Source organism: Protopterus annectens, chromosome 10.part0 (assembly GCF_019279795.1).
Source record: "Protopterus annectens isolate FY-2018-M chromosome 10.part0, PAN1.0, whole genome shotgun sequence".
Classification (NCBI taxonomy): Eukaryota; Metazoa; Chordata; order Ceratodontiformes; family Protopteridae; genus Protopterus; species Protopterus annectens.
In genome coordinates, this window is record NC_056744.1 from 1,098,365,855 (window position 1) to 1,098,393,707 (window position 27,853).

Sequence of the window (27,853 nt, forward strand, 5' to 3'; positions counted from 1 at the left end):
ATTGGTACAGTAACAAGTAACTACTAAGAAACTTAAGGTACTTTTTTGTTTTTCTTAGTAATTACTGCTGGGATACTAGGAGCATGACATCACTTTTTGTCACCTGACTTCAGTTCCCAGGCTCAGCAACCATTGCTAAAAACTGCCAGTATTTAGCATCTCCCTGTGAAAACACATTGCCTTCAAATGTTTGCAGCTGCTGGAAGACATAAAACAATAAAACACTTAAAAGCAATGCAGAAGGATCCCTAGGTTTAGACATCCTGTCTCCTTGCTGCATTGAAACCATTTCTTTTATGGCATAGTTATAAAAGAATTTAATTTCAACTATTTTACTGAAGTTTGTAAGTTAACCTTCTATGTGTCAGTTTCCACTGTTAAAAATATATACATGTACACAGCTATAGTAGTGTATATACATTTCTGTTCTCTTCCAGTAGTGTACACTGTGGATACATCTTTTAAGCTCAGTGCCATACAAACCCTGTTCAACACACACTTCTGTACCAGCAGTTTAATATACACACAACATACAGTTCTAATACATTTGGAAAACAAGCATATGAATCATGTTCATATTCACAAATGACATATGATTATTTACAAAATTCCAGACAGCTGTGCTGACAGTATCTCCCTCTGTTACACTTCTATATAAACCATATCAATATTCACAAATGACATATAATTATTTACAAAATTTCATCGAGCTGGGCTGGCAATATTTCCTTTTGTGACAGTGATAAAGAGTCATCCTGGAATATCCCCCTTTGAATTTTATCCCTGGAATAATAATTTTTCCTTTATCATGGCTTAACTGCAAAGTGGTTTGCTACTGTTTCATGGTTGCTGTAATGTAATCGATCAGTTTGGGGTGTACCTTATACATTTTTAAGCATTCTTTTATCCACAAATGTGGGATACTATCAAATGCTTTTTATTTTAGTCTATCCATGCCATACGTAGGTTTTTCCCCTTTTTACAGTTCTCCATTACAACTTTGTTTAACAACAAATGATCCGTTGTCCCATATGACTTTCTTTTCTTACCCTTTTGTTCTTTTGCCATCATTGGTTTCTTCTAAGTGGCTATAAACTCTGTCGGCATCAATGCTAGTGGAAAAATGTATATGTTATTGGAAGGCAAGTTATTGGTTTATTATTTTTTAGGGGGGGTCTGTATTGTATGCTGAAAGTTTTAAAACTTCAACGCTCATATGATCAACACCATATGAACGAAGTTTTAAAACACTGAACATATAATAAAAATAAACAAAAACAAAAAAAAACCCCTACCTGAATGCTCTGAGCAGGAGGGCAAGCACCCCTTCACCCGCACCCCCCGTTACTTAAATATACCAACTCTGAGATCACACTACAGTGAAGTAAAGGAAAATATTCCCTATGGCGATCTCCGTTGAAACTTGCGAGATTTCAAAAGTTCACTCATATGGTGTCGACCATATGAGACTCGAACTTTTGAAAGTTAGAGCTTCTGATATAGACTCATTTTTAGGATAGCTTGCAGATTCACTGTTAAGTAGTAGCATTGTTTTTCCTGTTGTTAACCAGGTTGTAGTCTGTCTGGGGTGCCCATATAAATGGTTCTTATTCATGGCTAAATATTCATGTAAAGATGTTAGTATGTTTAGCCAGAAGTTATGTACTGCATCTGGGACTGTGATTTTCTAATTAGGAGTTTTTTTTTACTTTGTTTCAATCTCTCTGGCTATTACTTCATCCCATTTCATATCTTGAACATTGAACTTCTTATTGTTTCTTTTACTTCTTCTACCCATTTAACATCATTATTATGTTCCACGGGATCTTCATTGGTATTTATCCAAAGTGTATATATATTTCTTCTTTTTTGGTGGTGATTCATTTCTTTTTGCCTTTTTCCCAATTCTCTACAAAACTTTTTGGGTCAACAATAAATTAATTATTTTGTACTTTTCCTTTATATCAGAATCTATCATGCACTATCACAAAAATAAACGTAAAATATCAGCATATACAGATAAACTTACAGGATATGCAATCTACATATCCTGTAAGTTTATCTGCATATGCTGATATTTTTCGTTTATTTTTGCGATACTGCATGATAGATTCTGATCTGTTCTGAAAATGTACATTGCTTTTATGACATCTATCTTTTTTGAGTATTTTTGCCGATCTGTTCCCTCATTATTACTCTTCAACAGTCTGAAATAAAAAGTAGAAGGAATCCCAGAAGACAAAGCTGTAGCACAATTCTTTTAATAAAAACAAACATTGACAACAAATGGTAAGCGCTTTCACTCCAAAGTGCTTCTTCAGACAAATAACATCACAGGGTTGAGAGGGTGGCCTAATGGTTAAGGTGTTTGCCTTGCAAGTACAAGGTGCAAGGTTTGAGTCTCACAAGCGATAATTGACTAGGCTTAAAATAGCTCCCAAGGGCAGTTAGCTTACTATTAATTTATGAGCAAAACACATTTGTATAGTAAAACAACAATCATCGATTATTTAAATGAGCAATCATTACTTAACTAAATCCCTTGATTTTAGAATGGGTCTTAAAGAAACCCTGTCATTGAGGCCAGGTTTCCTTTCAGCACCAAACCTCAAAATCCACTGAAGTTCTCTCTGTTCAGTATAATTCTTTAAATCACCACCTCTTCTAACAGTGACACTTCTCATCTTAACTGCTTTATAATTTTCTCTACTTGATACTTCCTTGATGGAATTTGATTTCTCTCTTTCCATTCCCTTACTGCTGTGTGTTTTTCTGGTAAGACTTTACTGTTATTAATTTAGCTGCACAGTGATATATCCTATTTACTTCTGTTATATCACATGAATCTGTATGAACAGCAATTACTGCGATCATTTGTTTTATCAAACTTCTATTTTTGTGTGTGGAATTGGTGTCTTTCTCACTTCCATATTACTGTTAAGATAGCAGGGTAGCTAATCCATGCAGGAATTCCCTGACCTTTCAGTGGCTCCAACAAATCTGCCATCCATTTTCCTAGGTTTATGCAGTAATTCAAAGTAATCCTCCATCAGTTTTGCACACATACCATTAAAGGGTATCAGCTTAAGTGATCTGGCTTGTCTCAATTTTTTTTTAAGTTTATGGTTGTGCAGGCATGCTAATATGGGTCTCACCTGTTCACTTACACCTCACATTCTGCCAACTCTGTGGTTTCTCTCAGTTATCAGTTCTTGTAATCTGGGCAAGTGAAATCTTGTTTCTAGCAATTCCAGCAACAATTTTTCCAGTTCTTTATCCAGGACATGCTCTGACATTCCTGTTATACATATGGTTTTTCTTCTGGATCTGTTTTCTAAGTCATCCAGTTTTCCTGCTTAACATTGTAACTTTTTTTTTTCTATTTCTGTCAGCCTTCTACTGTGTTCCTGCACCTCTGATCTCAAAGATTCTCTGTCCTCTTCCAAGTCCCGGATTATTTTGTTTAGCTTATTCACTTCTCTTTGTTGCGTGCTTATTGTTTCCCTCATTAGGCATACATCATCAGCAATGCCATCAGCTTTTGGAATAATTTACAAAAGCTGTTCCTCTTGTGGATCTGCTTTAAACTCTGCCATCTGTTGTTCCTTTTTTTCTTTGTCCTACAGCCAATGCTTTTCTTGTTTTTTTTTTTCACCCAGCGCTACTTGATTAATTACTTTTTCCTGACCCTTAGTCCAGAGCTTTTGAGCAGCCACCATGTTTGACACCCTCCAAAACAGATTGATAGGACAGGGTTTTTAATTTTTTGGGCGGACATAGATTGCATAGTCCCTTGAGTTTCTTGGTGAGGAATTTCTGAGGCCTTTCAACGTGGCCTAGCTGCTTAGTGAGGTACATGTTGTATTCAATGATAGGTCTAGAATGGGATGAATGAATAAGATCGAACTATGACTTCTCTGGAACTAGGGGAAGTATCCCAAAGGTAGCGCTGTGCAAGAGAGAGAATGATTTTCTAACTACTACTGAGACATGGCTGTCAAATGGAAGTTCATTATCAAAATAAATGCCCAAATCTCTGATGACTGTGCTGGTTTTGAGGAAATGCCATTTATAAGATGTATGGAAGGAATGGTGGATTTCCTGAAGGTAACTATACTGCTTGTCAAGAAGTTAAAGGTGAGCACATTATTACTATATGAAGTGGTGTTGACCTGATCTAGCCCTTGAAGGAGAACCAGTTACGCCCACCTTATAGTCATGAGTATTTTTAATTAGCCAAAGTTCTTTGACTTCTGCATTCACATCAGAGGAGCTAATGCCAGAGAGGAGCAGTCTCAGGCAGACCTCTGTGGGACACCACTTGTGACATTTTTCTGACTATAGGAAGCACCCCCAGCTTTTGCACTATATGTTTTTTCAGTGAACCTGTTAGCTATACAGTAGACTGTGTATGGGTGCATGTTGAGTTGGGTGAATTAATTAATTAATTACTCCTGCAAGGGAGATGGCATTGAAAGCCACAACCAGGTCTACGCAAGCAGTATCGATAATACATCGAAAGCCTCAGTAACCCTTTTAAAGAAATCAGCTAGTTTGAACAGACATTTTACAAATGCGGACTGGGTGGGGTCAAGGGAATGAAGGTCTCCCGTATTACTGCACAGCTGCTGTACAAGTATACATTCCATAGCCTTACAGAAGAAATTAGTGTCGCCAATATGTCTGTAACTACCAGGGTCAGTTATGGTCCACCCTTGTGCAGTGTTACCACTGTGGCCATTTTCCACAGAAAAAAAAGTGACAGGAATATTATTAAGCCACCTCAGATCTACAGTTTTTGGTTTTGAAAAGTGCAGTCAGGGCCTGAACTACAATGGTGTTTGGGAGAGGCTTTGGACAGGTTGTGGAGAATAGTAGGATAAGTAGGTGGAGTCAAATTACATTTGTCAGTGAGGGCAGTGACAGTGATTTTTGAATCAGAATAGAAGAAGGACTTGCACATGTCTTTTGGTATTGGAGGCACCATTATGTTTATAACTGTCTTGCACTTCTTAATGATCTGCTTAAGGGGCTTGCTGACCTGATTTAAATCTCTTCTATACTGAATGAGTAGAGATTTATTATAGATGGCTGGGTCTGTTTTTGAACTTTACAGCTGTGCTTGTGACATGTAGAATAGATGACTTAGTAAGCTGTTTACTGGGAATAAAATTCAGAGAAGTATGCAGTAGTATCACGTTTGAGATTGTTTGGAGATTTGTGCCTTTGTGATTGTCATGAAGATCAGTAAAAAATAGGTGGCTGGTTTTCTTCTGGATTGCAAAGTATGTTTTAAGGAAACAAATCATAGATAAAGTGTCAGATTTAATCATGGAGAAACTGAATTAAGGTATCATACTGGCAAATATATATTTGTAAGGTCAAGATCAAGAAAGTGTCTTCTTCTGGTGGGAAGGGGTCTATGTGGTCTAAGAAACTGACATTTACAAAATCTAGAAATCTGTGAGCAGGTTTACTACTAGTTGCATAAATTATCCAGGTGACCGAGAGTTAGTTAAAATCCCCCTAAAGAGTGTACTGGCTTAATGGTTAATTTTTCAGTCTGACATAGGTATTTGGTGTGCTTAGAGGGGGGACATAGTTGGGAATCTGCAATTTTCAGTATAATGTGCTAGCTGGCTTTACTGAGTACCACTAGGATTTCAGTAAAGTTCCATGTTGGCGTTCTGCATGGTTTGATGCAAGATGAAGTACAAATATATTTCTGAGTTTTCAAAAAGAATGTGGTAACCAGTTGCTGCCACTTTAGAATATAACATAATGGTTCATATCCCAGGCCCATGCTTATACTTATCAAGGGTATCAGAACTTGTAAGAAATTTGGAATGCATGTCTAGGCTTAAAAAGGCCCTTGTGGTTGTTAGCCTAGTAAACACCTATGAACCATATAGCACCCCCCCACACACACACATATGCATATATATATATATATATATATATATATATATATATATATATATATATCTACACACACACACACACACACACACACACACACACACACACACACACACACACACACACACACACACTTCTAATATATTGTCATTCTGGGATCACTCTAACTTGGAGAAAAAGTGAGTCAGTTTTTTATTTTTTTCTTGAATGATTGCTCTTTCTCCAAGACAACTGTGATTGCATTTTGCACAAAAAAAGAGACATTTCCAACCCACTTATGCACATTTCTACAGTGTATAACATGTAAGCAAACAACAAGAAAACACAGCATTAAGCAGTCATGCTCAATCAACAGAAAAATCACATAATCTACAAAAAGAGCGGAAGCAACGTCTTCACAGAGCACACAACAAACTAAAATTTTATTTAGTGCTTTTCATCTTAATACCAATCCCAGACTTCATTGAATAAAACCTGGCCATAAACCATATACAAATATATATTTAAATATTTACATTTAATTTTGTATATTTATATAAAAAACTTTTAAAATAATTATTAAATTATATAATGCTGTTCTGCTTATTACATTGGGAAAACAGTACACAAGTTGAAAGAAAGAGTAAAAGAACCTCTTTATGCCATTTCTAAGTTAAACATAGCTAACGCCCTAGCCAGGCATGTAGTTGCTTTCCCTGGTCATTTGTCTCCTCACAACAAGAGGTTCTCCAGTTCAATTCTTGGCTGGGGTGCCTTCTGTGCAGAGTCTGCATGTCCTCCCTGTGTTCATGTGGGTTTCTTCCGGGTGCACCGGTTTCCCCCCACATTTCAAAGACATGCGTCTGCAGCATTTCTCCCCGGGCCTCTGCTGAAAATTGGCTTAATTCCAAATCGGACTTTCCATGTTAAACAAATGTTAAATAAAATAAATAAATCACTTTAAAATTTCAGTACTATAGCAGCTGATTCCTAATGTTAGAAGTGGTCCTTTTGGTTTAAATCTGGAAATGAAAGAATTGTTTTTGCAAGTACATTTTAATCCTGCTATCTTTCCAGGACTCCATGAAATATTGTCTGTTACTAGTTTTCTCAAATTTAAAACATTTCAAAGGTAATTTTACTTATATTATTTACTAAGTGACAAGTTCATTGTTATTAAAACATAATTATTTTAAAAGGTTTTTATAAATAAATATTTTAATACATTGTTTGATACGTTTAGTTATTGTCTTGTATGCCTTTAAGATGATGTCATTATGAGGTGGGGCATGACTTGTGTAATAAAAGCTTTTGCATTTTTGTGGGCCAGGTTTGGTGTGATGAAGTCTAGTATTGGTTTAGATGAAAAGTGCTTAACAAAATTTTAGTTTGTTGTGTGCTGTATGAAGACGTTGCTTCCGCTCTTTTTGTGGATTAAACAGAAAAATGAGCTTGTAGTTTCTGAGAAGTTGAATGGAAGCCCAGATGATTGTATTTGTTCACCACCTTCTCTGTAAAAAGGTATTTTCTCCTAGCTCAGTCAAACTGGTCCTTTGATAATTTCATCATGCCTCCTAATTCTTTGCCTGCCCTTCCATTTCCCATTAGTGCCATATATAATGAGCCTTCCTATTTCTTTTTTTTTTTTTCTTAAAGAGAAAAGTGGTCTAGTTCCTTTTGGAAGACCTTGTATGTTATGTCCTTCATTGCCTGGACTATTCTGTTGCCATCCTTTGTATTGTTTTCAGCACTGTTACCTCCTTTTTCCTGTTAGGTCACCAGAACTGCATGCAGTATTTCAGTGGTGGTCTTGCAAGCACCTAATATATGGCTGTATTCCATTTCTTTCTCTGGATTCCAAACTTACCTCCGGTTATACATCCCAGTATTTGTTTTGTTTTTGCCACTGCCCTCTCACCCTGTGGCTGACAGCATAAACTTTTCATAATAATACCCTCTGATTCTCTTAAATGTACATTCTGTCCATGTGTTTTGATTCTGTAGGTGTAGCATGATAGACTTGGAAGGCAAGAAGTGAAGTGGCCATCTCATGGACTATTCCTCCAGAACTTTTATGTCCCGTTTCAGGCGTGCATCCCCATCTGCTATCCCTGGCTTCTTTCTGAAGTACAAGACTTGATACTACAAGTCATTACACTTCTTATTTTAAACTGCAGTACGTTAAAAAAATTAATTCTGAAACACAGCCTTTCTATACACTAACTCTGAAATTACTGTACATACTTATTTTATCCTGCCTTATAATACTTCCTTTCTGGATCTCTTTCCATTTTCCATTAAATCTTCCTTTGATTTTTTCCTGATTAACACACTTTTCTTTCTCTTCTGTTCAGTTCAGTTCTATTTGTGCTGCCCTAACCATAAGCCTACTTGTTCAAGTCTTCAGCTCCCTGCTTCGTTATTTGTCCCCTTCTACAATCCCCCAGTTACTTGCTTCCTTGCCCTGCCATTCTAATTCCTCCAGCTCTGCCCCATGTTCTTCTGATTTACAGCTTTGTGTACTTCCTTGTGCTTACCTCTGAACTAGACTGTCCTTTGCTTAGATAAATGCTATTCCATACCAAGATGGCTTTCCATTGTAGCAGTGAGAAAATTGTTAGTCCATAGATTCCATAATTCTAAAAGCAAATCACATAGTGTTGCAGTCCTGCACTCATCCAGAAATTGACATGTAATTAGTTGCAGACAAACAGTTTACACCCACCTTATTATAATAATGCAGCCCAAAAATTGTTTTTCCTTCTGCACCTTAACCAGTCAGTTCAGAATTTACAGAAAGTAAAACTGACAAAATTTGGGGTGTATGAATGGTGCAGCATGAGGCTTGACACTGTTCCAGGCTGCTGTATTTGATGAGTATAAACCTTTTAATAAAAGTATTCAGAGATGTTCATTTGATCTTATTCTTGTTAAAGAGAAAAATAAAGGCATTATCCAGTGATTATCTGTAGAGTACATAGATTGTCTAGTGGAAAAATATTATAAAAGGGAACAAGATTCCAGGTTGGAATCAAATAGCCATGAAGTTTAGCAATTACAACCCAAAGAGGCTAACAATTGTTGTGACTTAATGTGAGAGAGTGGACTAACAGGTTAAAGGCAGTAAGAATCAGGCCTTTGAATAAAATGAGAATGTTTAACATTTATATGAAAAGGCACAAATGCCTGCAAGGTCAACGGGAAGCAGAGGAGCCAGTTAAGCAGAAAATGGCAGAGACTGAGAAGGAGGTTGCAGCAACAGTTGAAGAGACTTGTGCAAATTTAGCAGCATCTCACTAGATTAGAGGATAAGGCTTGAAAATGAAATATAAGGTTATATAGCATTTTGAAGAGAGAGCGAGAGAGGAAAAAGGTGAATTGGACTTTTTGAGGGGCAAAATTATAAAACGGACTATTTTCAATAAAGACTCTATCAGTATTGCTTTAGCAAAATGCTTACTACTGCTAGAAAGGGAGGTCATGTATTGAAAACCCAGGCCAATGTTGAATTGTCAAGTTTGTTATCAGAGAGAGTGAGAGAGAGAGCGAGAGAGAGAGAAGGAAACTGTGACAACCAGGCAGCAAATTGGGGGGTGACAGGGACAATGGTGGTTGTGGGACAAGACTTTTCAAAGATAACTTTGAGGAGCCATTCTCAATTTGTCAGTGTGAGGAGGGAGTGTAAGTGGAAAAGAACATAAGATGTCATTCACTGTAACGACAAAGGTTTTTTGGAATGGGAATCCTTATATTTGAATAAGTGAATTTTGACATACTTAAAATAGAGGAGATGGGAAAGGTTTCATTTTAACTGAAAGATATTAGCATATTGAAGGGAAGTGGAGGATGAATGGGAGGAGAAATTTAGTTGACTAGAGAAGATTTTTGTGTTTGCAACAGTAATGCTTGGCAAGATGGTTAGTTTGTGGAAATGAAACATTCTGAATCAAACTCATGGCATATTAAATATGACTGAGCAGCAAAGAGACAGAGGTTGGTAACAGAGAAAGAACAAGTTTGTTTAAACTGTGATCTTCCTTGAATGTCATATAAAAGGTTTTCGTTCCTGTGTGTATTTCTGTTTCTATTCCCTCTGGTTGACTCCTGCTCTGCATTAATAAGGTAAGATGTTTCCGTGTGTTGAGAGTTTAGCCCAAACTTAATGGTTCCACATTCGTTTTATATTGGAACTGGAAGCTGAGATCTCTTCCAGTTCTTTTATCTGTTGTGCAATTTTCAGTACTTCAAATACAGTTGAAATATTGAAGATTGTTAAAGAAATAAAAGAAATGGAAGAGGGATCTGTAAAAAAGGGAAGGTGCAACATGCATTGGAATAAATAGAATTTGAGGGAACAGTTCATGCAGAATAATGTTCAAGAGGAGGAGTAAGGTTTAAAGAAAGGCAGGAATTGAGTGATTTATATAATGTTGGACTGAAAAACAGTTGTAAAGAAAAAACATGTACTATATAATGTGTGCAAATGGAAAATGTTAATATGGTTTGTTTTCTTTTCTGTTAATGCATTTGTGCCTTCATCTTAATCAGCAATTTAATAAAAGTGTTAAAAGAAACTATAATTTCAGTGCTGGCATTTAGTGTAGCTTTTTCATGAATAATTCTACTCATCTGTACTGCTGGACCATAAAAAAGATAATTTCAGTTGGCCTGCATTTTCAGGTATTCAGAACTAGTCAACAATATTGCCCTCCCAGAGTGCCATAACTAGATGTGCATTGTTGGTGTAATTGTAGCTCCCATTGCAACCACTTGTAACTGTTGAAATTATTGTTTTTCAAATACAAAAAAAATGGCTACAATTTGTTCTGTGCATTCTGTTAAAAGATACTTTCTTGGACCATGTATTGACTGTCTTTTATAAGCATATGACTGAATCACTCTAGTCCACCTTTGTGAGGAATAATAGTGTATAACCCTCTTCCATCCATTGTAACTAATACATTACTGACTGGAATTTTAATGCTTTTAAGTTTTTCTGCAAAACCAAAAGGGTTTCCAAACCACTTCCTTGAGAGCCCTGTACTCAAACATGGAAGCTGCTTCTAGTTTGGACACCTATACTAACAGTATTGGCCTTAAGGAATAGTTTTGAATGTCCTTCTGTGCTTTACAAATTCCAAATAGTGAACTAAACATTGGAACACCACTTTAAATATCTCATTTAACCATGCATTTATGTTTCTGTAGTCTTTTATTCTAAAATTATCAGCCACTTGTTTATAATAATCAGCTTCATTTAGGAATTGAAACGTTATTAATATAATCTTTATGAATCCTTTGTAGAATTTCCCTTATCAGCTTGTATAACCCTAATAGATTGTCACTGCTCAAGTTATATAATGCCTTTCTTACATTTCCAGTTCATTTGGAAAAAAAATTCTTACTAGGCTTGTCACTTAAAACTTCAATAAAAATCAGATTTAGTTGTTGTACTTTCTGTTTTGTCACTTAGAACCCTTAGATTCAACTTCCTGGTGTATAATTTCTCAGGTCTATAAAAGTTTGTACCATAGACAGTAGAAAAGAAAATCATATGTGAAGCACTAATTTCTGCTTCTGTCAGTATTTTTGATGAAAGATTAAATATCTTGAAAGTTAAAGTCATTACCTCATGTTGTTGCTTGTTCTGAAATAATAACCACTCTTTGTGAATTCAGGTTCTCTACAGATGCATTGCTTTTCTGTGGGGTCATAATTGCCATCTCTGCCCTGTTTTGTCATTCTGTTGAACAGAGTGCCTTTGATGTAAATCCACTAGTTGTTTTGAATGTGATTTTCTTCATTCCCGTGGAAATAAATTATGCTAGCTTCTGCTGCATTGCAAATACTGCCTGATTTGCAGTGTGCAGTGACCTCCTTGGTAAGGCTACCCTTTAAAAAAAAAAAACTTCCTTTGGTTGTGCTTCCTGTTTAGACCTGTCAGCCACTGGATCCTTGAATGATGATTTGTTGATAATAGGTATTACCTCTTTCTTACTTTGTTTACTGGATGCACTGTAATCCTTCTTGACCCTTTGATTTTTCCCTCTGAGCTTGTTACCATTCTTATTGTTTTTAACTTTGATTTCAACTTTTTCTTAATGGGCCATTCATCAGAAGTTAATATATTTAATCCATGGTCATGTATCTCCCTTTATAAAGTTTGGTTTGTTCTTTCTTACAGTCTGCTACTAATAGTTCAACATATGAAAGTCTGATTTTTTTGATTGACCTATTTCCATTGTTTGATAAAGCCCATTAGAAGCTCTTGTTTTGTTATGGAAAAAGCAGTAAATTCCATTGCAGTCATTTGTCTTTAAGAAGTGCTGACTCTTAACTCTTTAAGCATTATTGCTGAGTCAACATAATAAGAGAAATCTCATCAGCAGTATTAACATCTGCAGTATTGCTGGTAATGCCAAAAGGTGATTCTGGAGGTTGTAGTAAGTTCTTTAACAATTGTTCAGAGCTACTGACTCCCACTGATGTTACCTTGCATTTCCTTCCTGTCATCTTCCTTATTATCTTGTGAATCCCACGCACATGGGATATAAATGGAAATTTGACTGAGGGAAATCCCCTCTTCTTCCACTTCCTTGGAGGTAGGGCTGGGTATAATGTAAAGAAAACTGAATTAACTTGCCCAAAAAACTTTGAAGATTAATAAAAAATAACAAATAAAACATAAATTCAACACTGCAGCAGAAAATGACACAAACTAAGGAGGAAGATACAGAATATGTTTAATAAGATCAGCAAGTACATCAGTCCTTCTATTGTGACTTCTTCAGACTTATTTTACTTGAAAGCAAACCATTAAATATATCTATACAAAACTAATCACATGACTTCAGTACGTCATCAGAAACTGAAAATTGTGTAAAAACTGATTGTATTACAAATAATATAAAAAAAAAAAAAAAGTAATCTCCGTGGTATCCCTGAAGTCTCAAAACAACCCACCAAAGTGTAGTGGGTCCAAAAACAAAACAGTGTAAGAAACTTCTCTGTGTAGAAGATTTTCAGCTCATATATTTCTAGTTAATCACTGTATATTAATCAGATCAGACAATAGTAGTTGAAGTAGCGAATTTAAACTCGTCTTAAGTCAAAACAAAACCAAAACAAAAAATAAAAAATAATAAAAAAATAATAATAATAATAGGAAAATATATATAATTGTACAGCATTACTAAGTATTTGAAAGTAATCCAAGCAAGGCAGGCAGTCTGTTTCCAGTCGAAAATCCTTTATTAAGTACACAGACAAGCGATCCAAGTAAAACAAAAATAGAGTAATAATTTCCTCACAAGCTTTCTAAATATATATATATATATATATATATATATATATATATATACTTTTGATCATGCATGGGAGTTGTTTATTGTGCTGTAAAACAAAGTGTTACTGGTACACATGTTAAATTTACATCCTTTCCCCCATCAGTGTGACATTCGAGCTGGTCCTGCCCTACTTAGTAGCTGTCATAATAATATATAACCCTTACATATATATATTTTCTATTATTATTTTTTGTTTTGGTTTTGTTTTGACTTAAGATAAGTTTAAGTTCGCTACTTCTACTACTATTGTCTGATCTGATTAATATACAGTGATTAACTAGAAATATATGAACTGAAAATCTTCCACACAGAGAAGTTTCTTACACTGTTTTGTTTATAAATAATATAAAACATGCATAAATAACATACCAAACATTAATATGCATTTGTAGCTTGCAACTTTTCTTTTTTTGCTTTTTGCTTCTTTAGTATACATTCATAATTCAGGGATGTATTTAAGCCAGGGTTATTGTAAGCATTCATCTTAACTTGCCATTGAAATTCCCTAAATTCTAATTTGTCTTCACTGTTCCTGCATTTGGAACTAGCATCTACAAAGTCTAGTACATGAAAAATAAACTTCCTGAAATTCTGATATTGCTGACCAAGCTTACATAATACATTTAAAATATTCTTCTATTTAATAGAAGATGCGTTCATATATTCTAGTTCTCAACATTCTCATCTTCCATATATAAAAGGCTTCATGTGAGGTACATGCAACCGAGTAAACTCCAATGAACCTGAGCCAAACAAAGGAAGTATGTGTAAGAGTTCATTTTTAAGAGACTTTATGACTACAGAATTAAGCTAATTTTCAGTTTGCCTTTATATGTTGCTGTAAATAAAGTGCACTGAACTTGAAATTCTGTCTCCAGTGTATGTGTTACATACTACAGAATGTGTGTAAAGAGCAGTGATGGGTACAGGCTACTTTTTGTTGGGTGGTACAGGTTCTCCAAAAAAAGAGTAAGCATCAGACATCACTGTGAAACCTAGTGAAGGTGTAAGTTGTACAATGCTTAGGAACATTATCACTCTCCTGACTGACAGGCATTACAACACAATAGTATTTTTTTTCCTGTTCACTTCAAGATTATTACATTCTCATGAATTGCTGATAAGGTAAAATGTTATTGTTTAAATCTTGTTATGGAATTCTATGAATTTCAAGATGAAAAACACTAATCTCAAGATATGAACATAAAAATTATGACACTGTACAATAAAGGCTAACTGGGAATGGCTTCTGTATAAAATATTTATTCTTAACAGTGGATTACCTTTTATGCATTTTGCTAGATATGTTCAACATTCCTACTTTTAGATTTCAGTGGCATGACTGAAACTCTTGATTTGTTGTATTTGGCATTTGTTAGCATACTCTTTTGTGATGTGAAAATTAATGCTTAGTGGGAAATAAGGATAGTCTAGACTGAACATGAGGCAAGGGTCACCCTTCACTGTAGCACAAATGTAAAGGAAGGGAGTGTTGGCATAGACACAAATCACTTACGTGACTGCCTTGATAATGGTTCTCCAGATGATCTGTCATATTTGGAGACAATCGCAGTGAAAAATAATTGTGATAGTGATGCAGAAAGTTATATTTTACATAAACATAGATAGCACTGAAAACAACAGAGATACATAAAGAACATATTGTAAAAAAGTAATGAAGCTAAACAATACATACATACATAGTTAAAGGGGTGTGTTGTTAAGAGAAGTACAGCTGAACTGGCTACTACTGTTTTTTACATAGTGAAGTATGTCTAGGAGGTCTCTGTGAATGGGAAGAAGTAAGTGCGCAGCAGATGTAGAGTTGTTGTGGAATGTGTTATATAGGTAGGAGAGAGGTGGAGGCCTTGCATGTTATACTAATGTAAAGTAGATGGTTGTTTAGTAGGTTTAATGCTGAAGTTTTGTTTATTAAAAATTAAAGCATATACTGATTTCCACTTTAAAGAGGTATGTTTTTGGTCATTTGTTAAAGATGTAAAGTTGAGAATACTTGTAATTTGAATGGGGGAGTTCCATAGTTTTGGAATAGGATAAGTAAGAAAGATTGTTAAGAGGCATGGATAGAATAAACATGTAAAGGGTAGAGATTCTATGAGATCCTGGGGTTTTACTATTCTGTGATGGTCTATTGTTGGTTACAATAATAAAGCTGTAACTAGGAATTGCTAACTGTGGAGATGAATGGATGTTTGGAATGTTGAGATACAGTGATGTTCAACTTTGGGGGATGTGTAAATAAACTGACATGGTTTGATAACACAGGCCTAGGGTTTATGTTTGTTTTTGTGGACATTTAATAGCAGAGAAGCATGAAGCAGTTTTGGAGGGGGTCAAGGGTAATCTGATTAGAAGATGTTTGGCCTTGCTATGTCATAGATTTTGGAGAGCATTTTGATTAGGAAATTATAAATTATTTAGTTGGTGATATTTAAAAAGGAGTGAGAGGGCCAGTCCATATTCCTGGATATCCTGAGTTAAATGCATTCAGTGGGTGAAAAGCATATGGTTTACACCTCCTCCTCTTAATTACATACAGAAAAAAATATCCCATCCAGTTACAGTAGCTAATTTTTTAAACGGCTGTTTTTACACTAACATGCGGAGGGACATGTCAGAACTTTTCTTGCATGTTACAAATCCAGATAAGACATTGGTCCTGAATGGAATCCTTCCTTTACCTCAAATCATGCCTAGATATAAAGAAAAAAATAATAAGGTTCAGTAATTGGTTAAATATTTTGAGTCATTCCAGGGAGGTCCAGCATGTGTCAGCATGGGATGAGATACATGACATGTCCATCTTCTTTTGGTAAGGACTGCCTGCACCTCCCATTTAAAGGCTTCTGCATTCTGGCTAAAGCCTTTACCATCCCTAGTGTCATTGTTTTAGACAGAGTGCAACTGGAGGATATTTCAGAATAACTAACATATCATTCCTGAAATTGAATAATATTTTGTTGTCTCTTCTCAATGCCAGAAGTCTAAATAATAGATTAGATGACCTAGAAATATTCTGGCATTTGTAGAGCATCCAAGTATGTGTTTGACTATTGAGACTTAGTTTAAATGGAAAGAGAACACTCCCTGTATTCCTGAGTTTTGCGCTTTGCATATCAACAGACTTGATAGTAATTGTGGTAGGGTCTCAGTGTTTCTCCAGGAAAATATTGCCTCCAGGCAGATCCTTAGGGATCCACAAACTGAATTCACTGCACTACAGATCACTCCATTAATTACGGATTACTAGCCTGTTACAGAACACTTTCTTTGTCCCCTAATGGCCATGTACGGTTCCTCAGTGCTCTAAATAATCTCCGTATTAACAAAAAATCTATTATTTTGGGTGATTTTAACTACCTTTTAATATGCTGGAACATCTACACTATCAATGTCGAGCATACCACAAAATTACTAGATTTTATAAAGAAAAACTCTCTTGAGCACTTGGTAAATGAACTTGCACTCTTGACCCAATGTTTACAAACCTGGCTGCATCTTACACTACTCCTCTGATATCCCCTTCTCCAGCAGTCTGATCACAAACTTGTAACTTTCTCCTTTAAACTTCCTAAAGCCCCTGTAGAAGGACTACAGACAAGCAAACTTCAACCTAATCTATGATGAAATATCAAAATTTACTTAAGACTGCCCCATCTTTGACCATCATACTGCAGCAAGTTTCACTAAGGAATTCTACACCCATTTAAAAATGCATAGATCTAGAAGTCCCTACAAGAGCAAAGCATTATGGAAGATTCAAAAGAAAACCACCCTCTTGGTCCACCACTATAAATGTACTCGTCAACAAAAGAAACACACTCTTTAAATTATAAAGCAGACTGCAAACCCTCTTCTAAAGGAAATTATCAAAAGCAATGCAAAAAAAAGATCCACTAAAAAGACCTTGAACTTACACTGGCCTCTGAAGCCAAAAATAATTATAAATATTTTCTTAGTTGTGTTACAAAACTAGGAAACAAAACTTTATATTAGTTTGAACTTCTTCTTAATGACACTTCCTTTACTGACCCAACAGTCATTGCCAATATCCTTGCAAAGAAATTTAGTTCCAACTTCATCCCTGAACCTTCTATCCAAAGCCATGAAATACCTGAATTCCTTAATCCAAAGTTATCCTTAAAGATCATTTACTGAAAGTACTAATCAAAACCAAAGATACCTCTTTCATGGGACCTAACAGCATACATAGTTAATTAATAGCGTTGATCATACCGTTATACACCCACTGTTTAGTCTGTTTAACCCATGTTTAGCTACTAGTTTTGTCCCTGATAAGTGGCTCATTGCTGTGATACTGTTCCTCCATAAGCATAGCCTGACAGCTGACCCAGGAAATTACAAACTTACCAGTCTAGCAAGCCTGTTCTGCAAAAGACATGGAACATGTTATAATTGACATGGAACATGTTATAATTGACATAAACTAGAAAGTAAAGAATATTATTGAACTTAATCCCCAGCAGTTTGCTTTGTGAAGGGTGTATCCATTATCCTGTATATGGTAAGCTTCTTCAAAAGGGTTTTGGAGGCTGTAGATGGAGGCTATGTGTTACACATTGCATATTTTGATCTGGCCATGCCCTTTGATACTATACGCATGCTGGCAGGCATCAAACAGAAGCTAAACACTTTAAAATTGATCTATATGCAATATGATGGATAGCAAACTAGTTGAAAGACAGAATTCGTGCAAGTTGCAGTCACCTCATTAGAAAGTAAGAAAGTGACCAGTACTGTCTCTCCAGGCTCAGTGCAGGGAGCTATTCAAACCCTTCATAATGAATTCTCCCTAGCTAAACACTTGTTGTACCAAAAATGGCCTCAAACTAAATGCTAAAAAGTGTAGTGTCATTACTTTTGGTAGACAGTCGTTCCCCTCATTGTACTGTATAGACATCATAGCTCTACAAAATGAAAATGTAGTCAGGGGCTCAAGAACCTGGTATGATAACTCTGTCTCCTTTGATCATCATGTGACAGTGGTTGCCAGGAAATTCTTTAATTAAGCACAGCCAATGGCCAATGAAATATCAAGGTTTAAAGAGGTACTCAGTTATACTCAGCATTGACTAGACCAGTTAATGAGTACAATGTCCCCTTCAGAATGTATCTCACTAAACATATCAGACAATTAGAAAGACCCCAAAGGTCCTAACAAAAAAATAACAAATCACTGTCTTGAGGTCCCTGAGCTACCAAAATAGATTGGAAGCTGTATCCTTTTATTCAATGTCTTATAGATGTTTGAGTGGAGATCTCTGTCTTGTTTATCATGCCATTAGAGGCATGGCTGTCCTGGACCTCCTGTTTCTCCTTAAGTCCAGTGGGTCTACCAACACTTGAACTGAGGACCTAAACTTCACCAGTGGATACCCCTATGGAGTTAACAGTTAATACACAGAGTTCAGAAGCTTCTGTTTATTGGGGTTTGAGGACTGGCATACTGGTTAAGGTGTTTTACCTCACAGAAACAAGGTACATGGTTTGATTCTCACCTTTGGTCACTATCTTATTATTAGCTAGGCATGTTATAGTCTGCATACAGACTGTCTAGTAATAAAACACAGTGGCGGGACAAGTTTATTGAACAACTCTTCCCAAAACCTGTGGTATAAGCTTCCCCTATATGTTATGTGGTTTGAAACAATGTTTGCCTTTAAACATAACCTAGATGACTAGATGGGTATCCAAAAATGTACTTTGTGATTGATTGGCATGACCCTCCTGGAGAAAGGTGTAGCCTGAGAGAGAGGGCACTGGCAAGGTGCAAATGGCCATAAGACTCAATGGTCTTGGATTATCTATAAGTCTAAAAAACTATAATGGCCAAGGCTGCCCTTTGCTGTCCTTACAGGTTCTTTCTACAACCCCCTTCTTTATTCTTGTGCAGGCCATTTTTCCTTCTCAGTGCATCTGCCATTTCCTTTGTAAACCTGAATCACTTTTCTGCAACTTATCACATCTTTCCTTTTACTACTTCTTCCCTCCACTTTTCCTTATGTTATTGTAGTCCTCCTAAGCTTTGAAAAACAATTTCAGTTTTCAAATTTTCTAATGTGGTGATAAATTTTCTTGAATTCTGTTTCACATTTTTTAATGCAGGACATCTTCTTACCAAAAATCCACACCCATTACTAAATGAGTTTTGCCATTGCTTTGCCAGTAGTAGAACACATGATTTGAAATTGTTCCTTAATGGTCCCTTCATTTATCCCCTCTCCTTTTTTCAACAGCTACTCTAAGGTGTTTATATCCCCCAGATGGGGTTCCATGGCTTATTTAGGTTGCCTTTCATGAATGGCAATGATGACTTGCTTATGCTTGCAACAGTAAAGTTCCTGTGTATAATTCTCATTCATTTGACCAGTTCAGAAAAACATTTTTTGTTACTTAAATGCTAAAAAATAAATAGACTTGATTTACATATCATAAAACCTTCCATGGCTACATCTTCCACCTCTGGTTTAGAACTTCTCTTGACAACATTTGTGCAGCAACTACGTGGCCAGTGTTCATACTTTTATTGCTCATTTCAAATTGGATTTGACTTCCAGAAGCAGGGCTGCTATTGCTTCTGCAGTACTCTGAAATATCCTTCCATAAGGGCCACAAGGTGCACATAGCTAGGGCCTCTATTCTAATAGCTGAGGAACAAATGAAAAGGACATCAGGCATTACAGTTATGTATTCACCATAGCTAAATATCTGTATTGTGTGTTTTCATTTTTTCCCCAACTTTCCCCTCTCAGTCCCCCTTCCTTTTATCTCCTGGAGTGATCTTATGGTTGTGGTGGAATATCTGTCCCAGGTTTGAGCCCCATTTCTGCTACTACTAGTTTTTACTTTGTCTTAACCTAAGGTTAGTTCCTCTTATAAATTATAAGGCAGTGAATCTGAGCTGAGCTATAGCAGGTTGACTGGGGCATTATAGGTAAAGAGAGGAGTCCAAGAGTAGGATCCAAGAGTCTAGTAAGCCAAGTTGGATCCAACACCCCAGTAGTTGAGGAAGAGTGAAAAGGGCCAACACAGATGCATAGTTATGGTGAGTACATAACTTTAATTTTTATCAAGAAAAACTTTTTAAGACTTTCTTCTGTTACCGAAAAGTGATCATGAGCATGTATTTGATCTGCTTGTAAGTGTTTTCTATTCTGAATAATTAAGTTTTTGTTAGTTGATCTTTAAATGAAAATGCTGTTTCTCAAATCTACCAGTTCAGATACAGTTAAGCCCCATACTCTGCAGTAAAACAAGTTCGAAAGATGAGAAAACAATGCAAATATGCAAACTGTAAACAAGAAATGAAAAGCAGTCACATAGTTCTACCTGTATGCCAGTTCTCACAGAGTAACCATGTTCTGTTCTGCTTACCTTTAAAAATGCTGCTTCTCAATTCCTTCCACAGTTCAGATGCAGTTACCCCATTTGGAGTTCAGGAATGCTGCACAAATATTGGGTAACTGGCCCTAACCAATAACTTTTTAAATCTCAAATTAAAAAATATATATATAAAAATATAAAAGAAAGAAAAACAAGAAAAACACATTTAAATTAAACCATCACTGCAGTAAAGGAAAAGGCAAAATAAATAAAATAAAAACATAAGTATTCATGTTATATGCAGGGAAATCACAGTCACAAACCATCTTACCTGACAATGGTTATATTAGATGTGTTACATACAGAAGAAAAATGCTGTTGATAAAGATGACCCGTGTCAGGTATGGGGAGATGATTCATATGTTAAGCTTAGGGATAAGATGGAAATCCATGACAACTAGTCTTTCACATGAAGCATTAAAAATAAGAGTGTTGAAATTTAGTTTGGGAATCTGACCTTGTGAAAGAAGGAAATGGTATAATGAAAAATAATTTTGCAACATATATTTAGACTACTCTGTCAGATGTGCAACTAAAATGTTGAAGGAAAGGAGTGAAAGTCAATACAAGTCAGCTGCAGAACTTTTTGTGTTGGCTTTCACTTAAGAACATAGCAAATAAGGGAAAATGAGGGAAAAGGTTATGGTAAGATTGAAATTTACAGTAGAAGGGTATAATGAAGAAGAAACATTGAGTCATGTGTTTGTATATTGTAATAGGGGTCTATATCACTTCAGCAAAAAAACTTTTGAGTGAACGGCTTTTTGTTGAATGCTAATTGTCAAAAGCTTGCTCCGTCGAATGGACATTTTAGCAAATTTTTCCTAGGAGAAAAAAATGCTTGGACAGCATAACAAATGGGAAAAACTTCACAAAATTTAAAACCTGCCAAGGTGGCGGATATGCCCCCCACTCCACCCCCAATTAAATATACCAAGTCTGAGATTGCACTACAGTGGGGAAAAGGACAAATTCCCAACGATGGCTAAGAGTTTTTTTCCCCTAGGAAAAAATTTGCTAAAACGTCCGTTCAACAGAGCAAGCTTTTGACAATTAGTGTTCGACAAAGAGCCATTCGTTCAAAAGGTTTTTTGCTGAACTGAAGTAGACCCATGATAGGGTAAATTTTTGCCTGGAGAAATTTGTTAAAAAGGATGAAGTATTATAAATATCAGAGATTAATAAGGACATTATTTGTTAAGGACAGGAAGTGAAATGTTCAAGAAATAGTAAATAGGTAATGTTGGCCATTTGGAGAATTTCAGAAGTGGAAGATGTGAAGACTTTTATATAAATGAAACTTGGGAGATGAATGAGGTTGTAAAGGAGATGATTACTTTTTTCACTCTGAAAAAGTGGATTGAGTTATGAAATTAATAAGTAATGGAATGACAGCACATATTGTTTATTCACCCTGAAATAATTTATTTGAATAATTGATATTTTTATTTTTATTTTATTTACTTAAGTTTTTATGTGTAGAAAAAATGTGATTGCAATAAGTAAAATGTTTACTAAAATCACTCCTACTCTTTTTCAATAAATACCATGCATCCCTCCTCTGTTCTTAGTTCTCAGGTAGCTGGGACCTTAATTTAACTTCTCATCCAAAGGATGGCATCTCAAAAGAACATCACCCATGATGTACTGCATGTCAGTGTTCCTATTGGAAAATTAATCCAAAATCTATTGTTGGAACAGAAGAATGCACCGTCTGATATGCCAGCATCAGATGCAAGTGAGCTACAGTGGAACCACTGACTCTTGTACTTATATATGTTACACTGCCATTATAAGAGACCTTATATATTTATGCTGCCATTGTCAGAGGCCTTAAATTAAAATAGAGATATAAGGGATGGATAGGTAACATATGCAGCCACCAGCTCTTTAGTTAAGGTAACACTAAACCCTTGAGCAACCCCTGGACTCTTTAACTTTAGATTACTGTCTGTGGTAACACGGTCTTAATACCATTCTCCATGTTTCAGAATTACTTTTCTTAGGTTTGCAGTTCTGCAGCCAAAAGACTAAATTTAATACATTTGTTTGCTGTTTAGAACGGTACCAGCATGCATGCATGCATATAAAATGGCTTTTTTTGCTTTCTTATTCAGGATGAAGATGGAAAAGGGCTGTCAGATGAAGATATCTGTGCTGAGGTTGACACTTTCATGTTTGCAGGCCATGATACTACAGCGAGTGGCATTTCCTGGATTATGTATTGCATGGCTATTTACCCAGAGCACCAGACAAAGTGCAGGGAAGAAATCCTGCATATTCTTAATGGAAGAGAAGCACTTGAATGGTGAGCCTATATTTTCTAAAACTTATGCAAAAATGATAATGTTTTCAAAGAATGCATTCAATCCTCTGGAGAACAGTGATGAATAAATTATAGTACAGTGCTCATATAAGGGTGACATAGTGGTGCAGCCGTTAGTGTTGTCACCTCACAGCAAGAGGTTCTCCAGTTCGATTCTTGGCTGGGGTGCCTTCTGTGCAGAGTCTTCATGGCTTCCCCCATATTCCTGTGGGTTTCTTCTGGGTGCTCCAGTTTCCTCCCACATTCCAAAGACATGCAGTAGGTTGATCAGATACTCTAAACTGGTCCTAGGTGTGAGTGTTTGTGCGAGTGTGTGGCACACCCTCCAAGGAGGGTTGGGCACCGGGCTAGCAACCTGAACCCATAAAACTGGAACCGCTGCAGAAACAAGTGCCTGGAGGGGCTGTCATTGCCTGATGTGCTGAATGGCATGTATAGAACTGAGAGAGAGAGAGTGTGTTCATATAAAGAGGAAGAGAGAAAGTGCTGGATAACAGAATAACAAGCACGTTTGGTCAAATTAGAAACTAAAAATGTATCAAAATGACCTCAGAATATGCAAATAAAAAATACATTACAGTAGATAATAGTTGGGGTTGGATGATGAAAGGCCAAGGCTTAGTGATTTTGCTGCAGCAAACGATTTCATGTGCCTGACCCAGCTGGAGATAAATATTTAGAGCAAACTTTTCTGTCAGGGAGGATAGCAAAAAATTAAAAATAAAAAGGGCATAAGCAAGGAGTATAGGAAGTCCTGAAGCAGTGGGTATGAGGTGTCTAGTTGCAAAAGACAAAACAGGCCAGTATCTCTTGATACAGGCCACAAGTAACTCAGCAGTTTCAGACTGCAGAGAGTGCGCTGTGTTGAGGGGAACTCATTTTCTGCTATATTTGTTACAGTAGCCTGGATGTAGCACCAACCAGATGTTGCAGCACTTGCCACAAAAGTCAGACTTGAAAAAGTGTGAAAGATATTATCCAGAAAGAAGAGGAGAAAATGCTGCCTAAAAAAAATCTAATCTATATAATGACAGTTTCTTTGTACAAAAATGGATTGCCAACTACAAGGGTGATAGAATACAAATGTTTCATTTCACTTGAGAAGTGTTGAAAACTACTGCAAACTTAGGAAAAGGTTTTACTGGTAGCAGAATTGTGAAGGTATTAAGATATGAATATATAAAAATAAGGGAACAGTCCTGACTAAGCGGAGAGAATAAGAAAAACAGGCTAATAAAGGAAAAGAGCATCAGTTCGTGTTTTAGGGTAGTATATGCTGGACAAAATATTTCTATCAACAGATTCTGTATTTCTTTGCAGATGTAAAGTGATGTGGAATACACATGCAGAAAATTAAATAAAATGGAAATGCTTAACAGAAACTTTTAAACTGGAGAATAGAGAGATAATATGAAGGAAAACTAGGTAGTAGATAGTGATATGTTGATGTGCACATTCATATTCATTTCTAAAAGACTACTCCTTAAGCTCAAATCCCGCTCTAATGCTACTGATAATTTATCCCCTACATTTCTAAGATTACAGCCAAAGGCATTACATTCCCTATAAGCATCCTAATCAACAGATCCATCCAAGAATCTTATGTCCCCCCAAAATATGGAAGAAAGCCTTCATTCTCCCTCTTCACAAAGGTGGCAAAAAATGATATCCCCAGCTTTCGGCCTATCACTATTCTGTCCCCTATCTCTAAGATCTTGAAAAAGTGTATTCACCTTCAGCTAATGCCCTATCTATTTAAGAACCACCTCTTGTCTCCCACACAACATGGGTTCAGACCTGGCCACAGCACTACAACTGCCCTTATTTCTTTCCTGGATACTATTAACATAGCTCATGATAATTAGAAAATTGTATTTACCATATTCTTAGATCTTTCAAAGGCATTTGACATAGTTTCCCACCCTTTGCTATTATCACAACTCTCCAGCTTTGGACTCTCCCCCTCCACTCTCAATGCCCTGCGCTAACAGTTATGCCAGTTTGGTTATGGCAAACTGGGAAACTACCTATGTATTGAGTAATCACCAATATTCAACACATTTAACATTTTATAAACTTTTCGTAGATGATATTTTTATTTTGTGGGATGGCACAGTAGACATGTTAAGTAAATTTATTAAATACGTGGAGGGATGTAGCACTTGTTTTAGATTTAGTATGAAATATTCAGCATGTACCATTGATTTTTTAGATGTATGTATATCCATAGGTCAAGATGGAAAAATGAGTACACGTCTTTTTAGGAAATATTGCTGAAGAAATCATTTGCTAGATCTCTCCAGTATGCACCCCCCTCACATCTACAGGAGTATTTTAAAAGGTCAGTTTCTCAGGATGTCTAGGCTTCATACTGATCAAGATATTTTTTTTTGCGTGTTTGTGAACAATTGAGCAAGGAATTTGTTAAAAGAGGGTATGGTTATGAGATGCAACAATGTTCATCTTTAGTTGGTGAGATGAGATCTGATGATGGGAGACCATATTTTTGTAGATGGAAACAAACCTCTACCTGGAAGCAAGACTCTGGGATGAAGAACAGATTAGTTCTCACCTACAGTAGTGAGGTAGGAGTAGTCTGCAGCATAGTCAAAAACAATTGGCCAGTATTATTGTTGGATGACAATATTAGATTAATAGTAAGTGATAAGCCTAGTTTTGCTTTTAAGAATAATCATTCTTTAAAGAGACAACTTTGTTAAGGGCCGAAAAGGGAATAAAAAAATACTTGTTGTAACTGCAAAGCTTGCAAGTATATTAATAAATCACATTTATTCCAACATCCTATATCTGGTATCAGTTGTAGTTGCAAGGTATATGTGGACTGTAAAACCAAAAATTTAGTTTATTTAGCAACCTGTAAATTATGTACATCATTTTATGTGGGAAAGACTAACAGGCTATTTAAAGAACATATTTTACAACACATGGGTGATATTAGGTTGAACAATCCAGCTAATGCTCTGTTTCCTTTGTTTTTATGACTCTTCATGTGATTTAATCAAATGCTAGGGGAGGGGATCTAAAGAATATGACTGAATTGGCTGAATCAAAATAGACTGCAACATTACAGGCAGATGAGTTTCCAGGCTTGAATGCCTTTAAGACCAGCTTTAAAGGCACAAAGGTTATATCACTGATTTTAATATTGCTTAATTGATTCTGTTTTTTGATTTGTTAATTTTGTTTTAAATAGATTGGTTTTGGGCAGCCATGGTGGTGCAGCGGTTAGCGTTGCCGTCTCACAGCAAGAGGTTTTCCGGTTCGATTCTCGGCTGGGGTGCAAACTGTGCAGAGTCTGCATGTCCTCCCTGTGGTCGTGTGGGTTTCCTCCGGGTGCTTCGGTTTCCTCCCACATCCCAAAGACATGCTACAGCATGTTGGTGGATTGGACACTCTAAATTGGCCCTAGGTGTGAGTGTGTGCGTGTGTGTGCCTTCTGTGGAAGGTTGGGCGCCGGGCTGGCAACTCGACACTGTAAAACCCCACTGCCAATCATGAGCAGACAGGTGATCTGCTGTGGCGACCCCTAACCGGGAAAAAGCCGAAAGAAGAAGTTTTAAATAGATTGGTTTTAGAGTAAAGTGTAGATCTGATGAAGCACTTGTTGTGAAACTGCTTATCTCTTGTTTATTATATTTTATTAAGTTATTAAAGTTATATGTTTTTAGCCGTGGTGGATCTGTTTTTATGTATATAGTATGATCTGAGTTTTCTCATTAGATATATAATTATCGACCATGGGATGGGTAAGGACAGTCTCTAACCAAATGGGTTGGGTTAATTCAAGCACAAAAAGGGAAATTGACAGCAAGTCTACTACTTACCTATGAACCTGTGAATGAGTTAGCATGAATGGTGACCTTGGTTGTTGAGCTCCTCCACTGAGGTTCTGAATCCCACCATTAGTCTGCTTCATTACATGGATCCTAAGAAAGTGAAGTAATGCCCAGGCAGCTATAACGACAAAGCTGGGAATCCAAAACACTTGCATGTTAATATCCTAAAAAATGATCAGCCGCCAAAGGATCTAGAAGTTTTAATCAGATTAATAATAACTGAAAATTGCTCTAGTACCAAACAGTAATCAAATCAGAAAAGGAAGATCTCAAATATGATAGGAGTTGCAGAATTTATTGTTCAAAAATCTGCTCTCAGCTTATAGTGAAACCAAGATCAATACTGCAGAGCATGACTAATGCTGAAATCCAACCAGAATGCTAGGCTGTATGACAGCAGATTTCACATACAGTGGAAAGGACCATCCTGCTGTTGCTTAGATTCTTTCCATACTCACCCTAGTATAAGTGGCATACTGGAATCCATGTCTGAGGAATGATTTTGACTGCACCCTGGTGACTTAGGCAAAGGTCGCAAGTCTAATTCAAGGACCGAGGGTGTAACACCCTCTTAGCACCAAAGACAGATGAAACAGCAGAAAGATGATGGAAATATTTATCTACTTGAACAATCTGAAAAGATTGGAGATACTTGGGACCTTTTTATTCTTAATGAAAGTAAAGCTACATGTAGCATTGTTATAGAGTGATTGGGAAATCCTCCTAGGAGGAGAAGAAAGAAGTAAGGTGATAAAACAAATCTGAGTTAAAAGCATGTCTAGATGGTTTGTTAGCTTGCATGAAAGTAGACTTAATTTAGTTAATGCCATTTTGTTGCTATGTAATTACTTATTTCAGCTGATATGGAATGCTTCTTTCCATTCTGTCACCCAGGAATATGTGCTCTGATGTTGTTAGTCTTCATTCTTTCCTTACTGATGAGTTTCAGTTCCGTCCTCGGAACCAACTCGGCCAATACAACAAGCTTCTCCTCATCTCCT

The 27,853-nt window shown here is 36.3% G+C and overlaps 1 protein-coding gene across 2 annotated transcripts in view; it reads left to right on the forward strand.

Moving 5' to 3' along the window:
• Nucleotides 1-27,853, forward strand: part of LOC122813496 (cytochrome P450 4B1-like) — a 1,102,348-nt gene that overhangs the window by 841,577 nt on the left and 232,918 nt on the right. For both annotated transcript variants that reach the window (XM_044085840.1, XM_044085839.1), the window contains exon 8: nucleotides 22,787-22,977. In XM_044085840.1, the coding sequence (XP_043941775.1) occupies nucleotides 22,787-22,977 (191 nt within the window). The remainder of the gene's footprint in view (nucleotides 1-22,786; nucleotides 22,978-27,853) is intronic.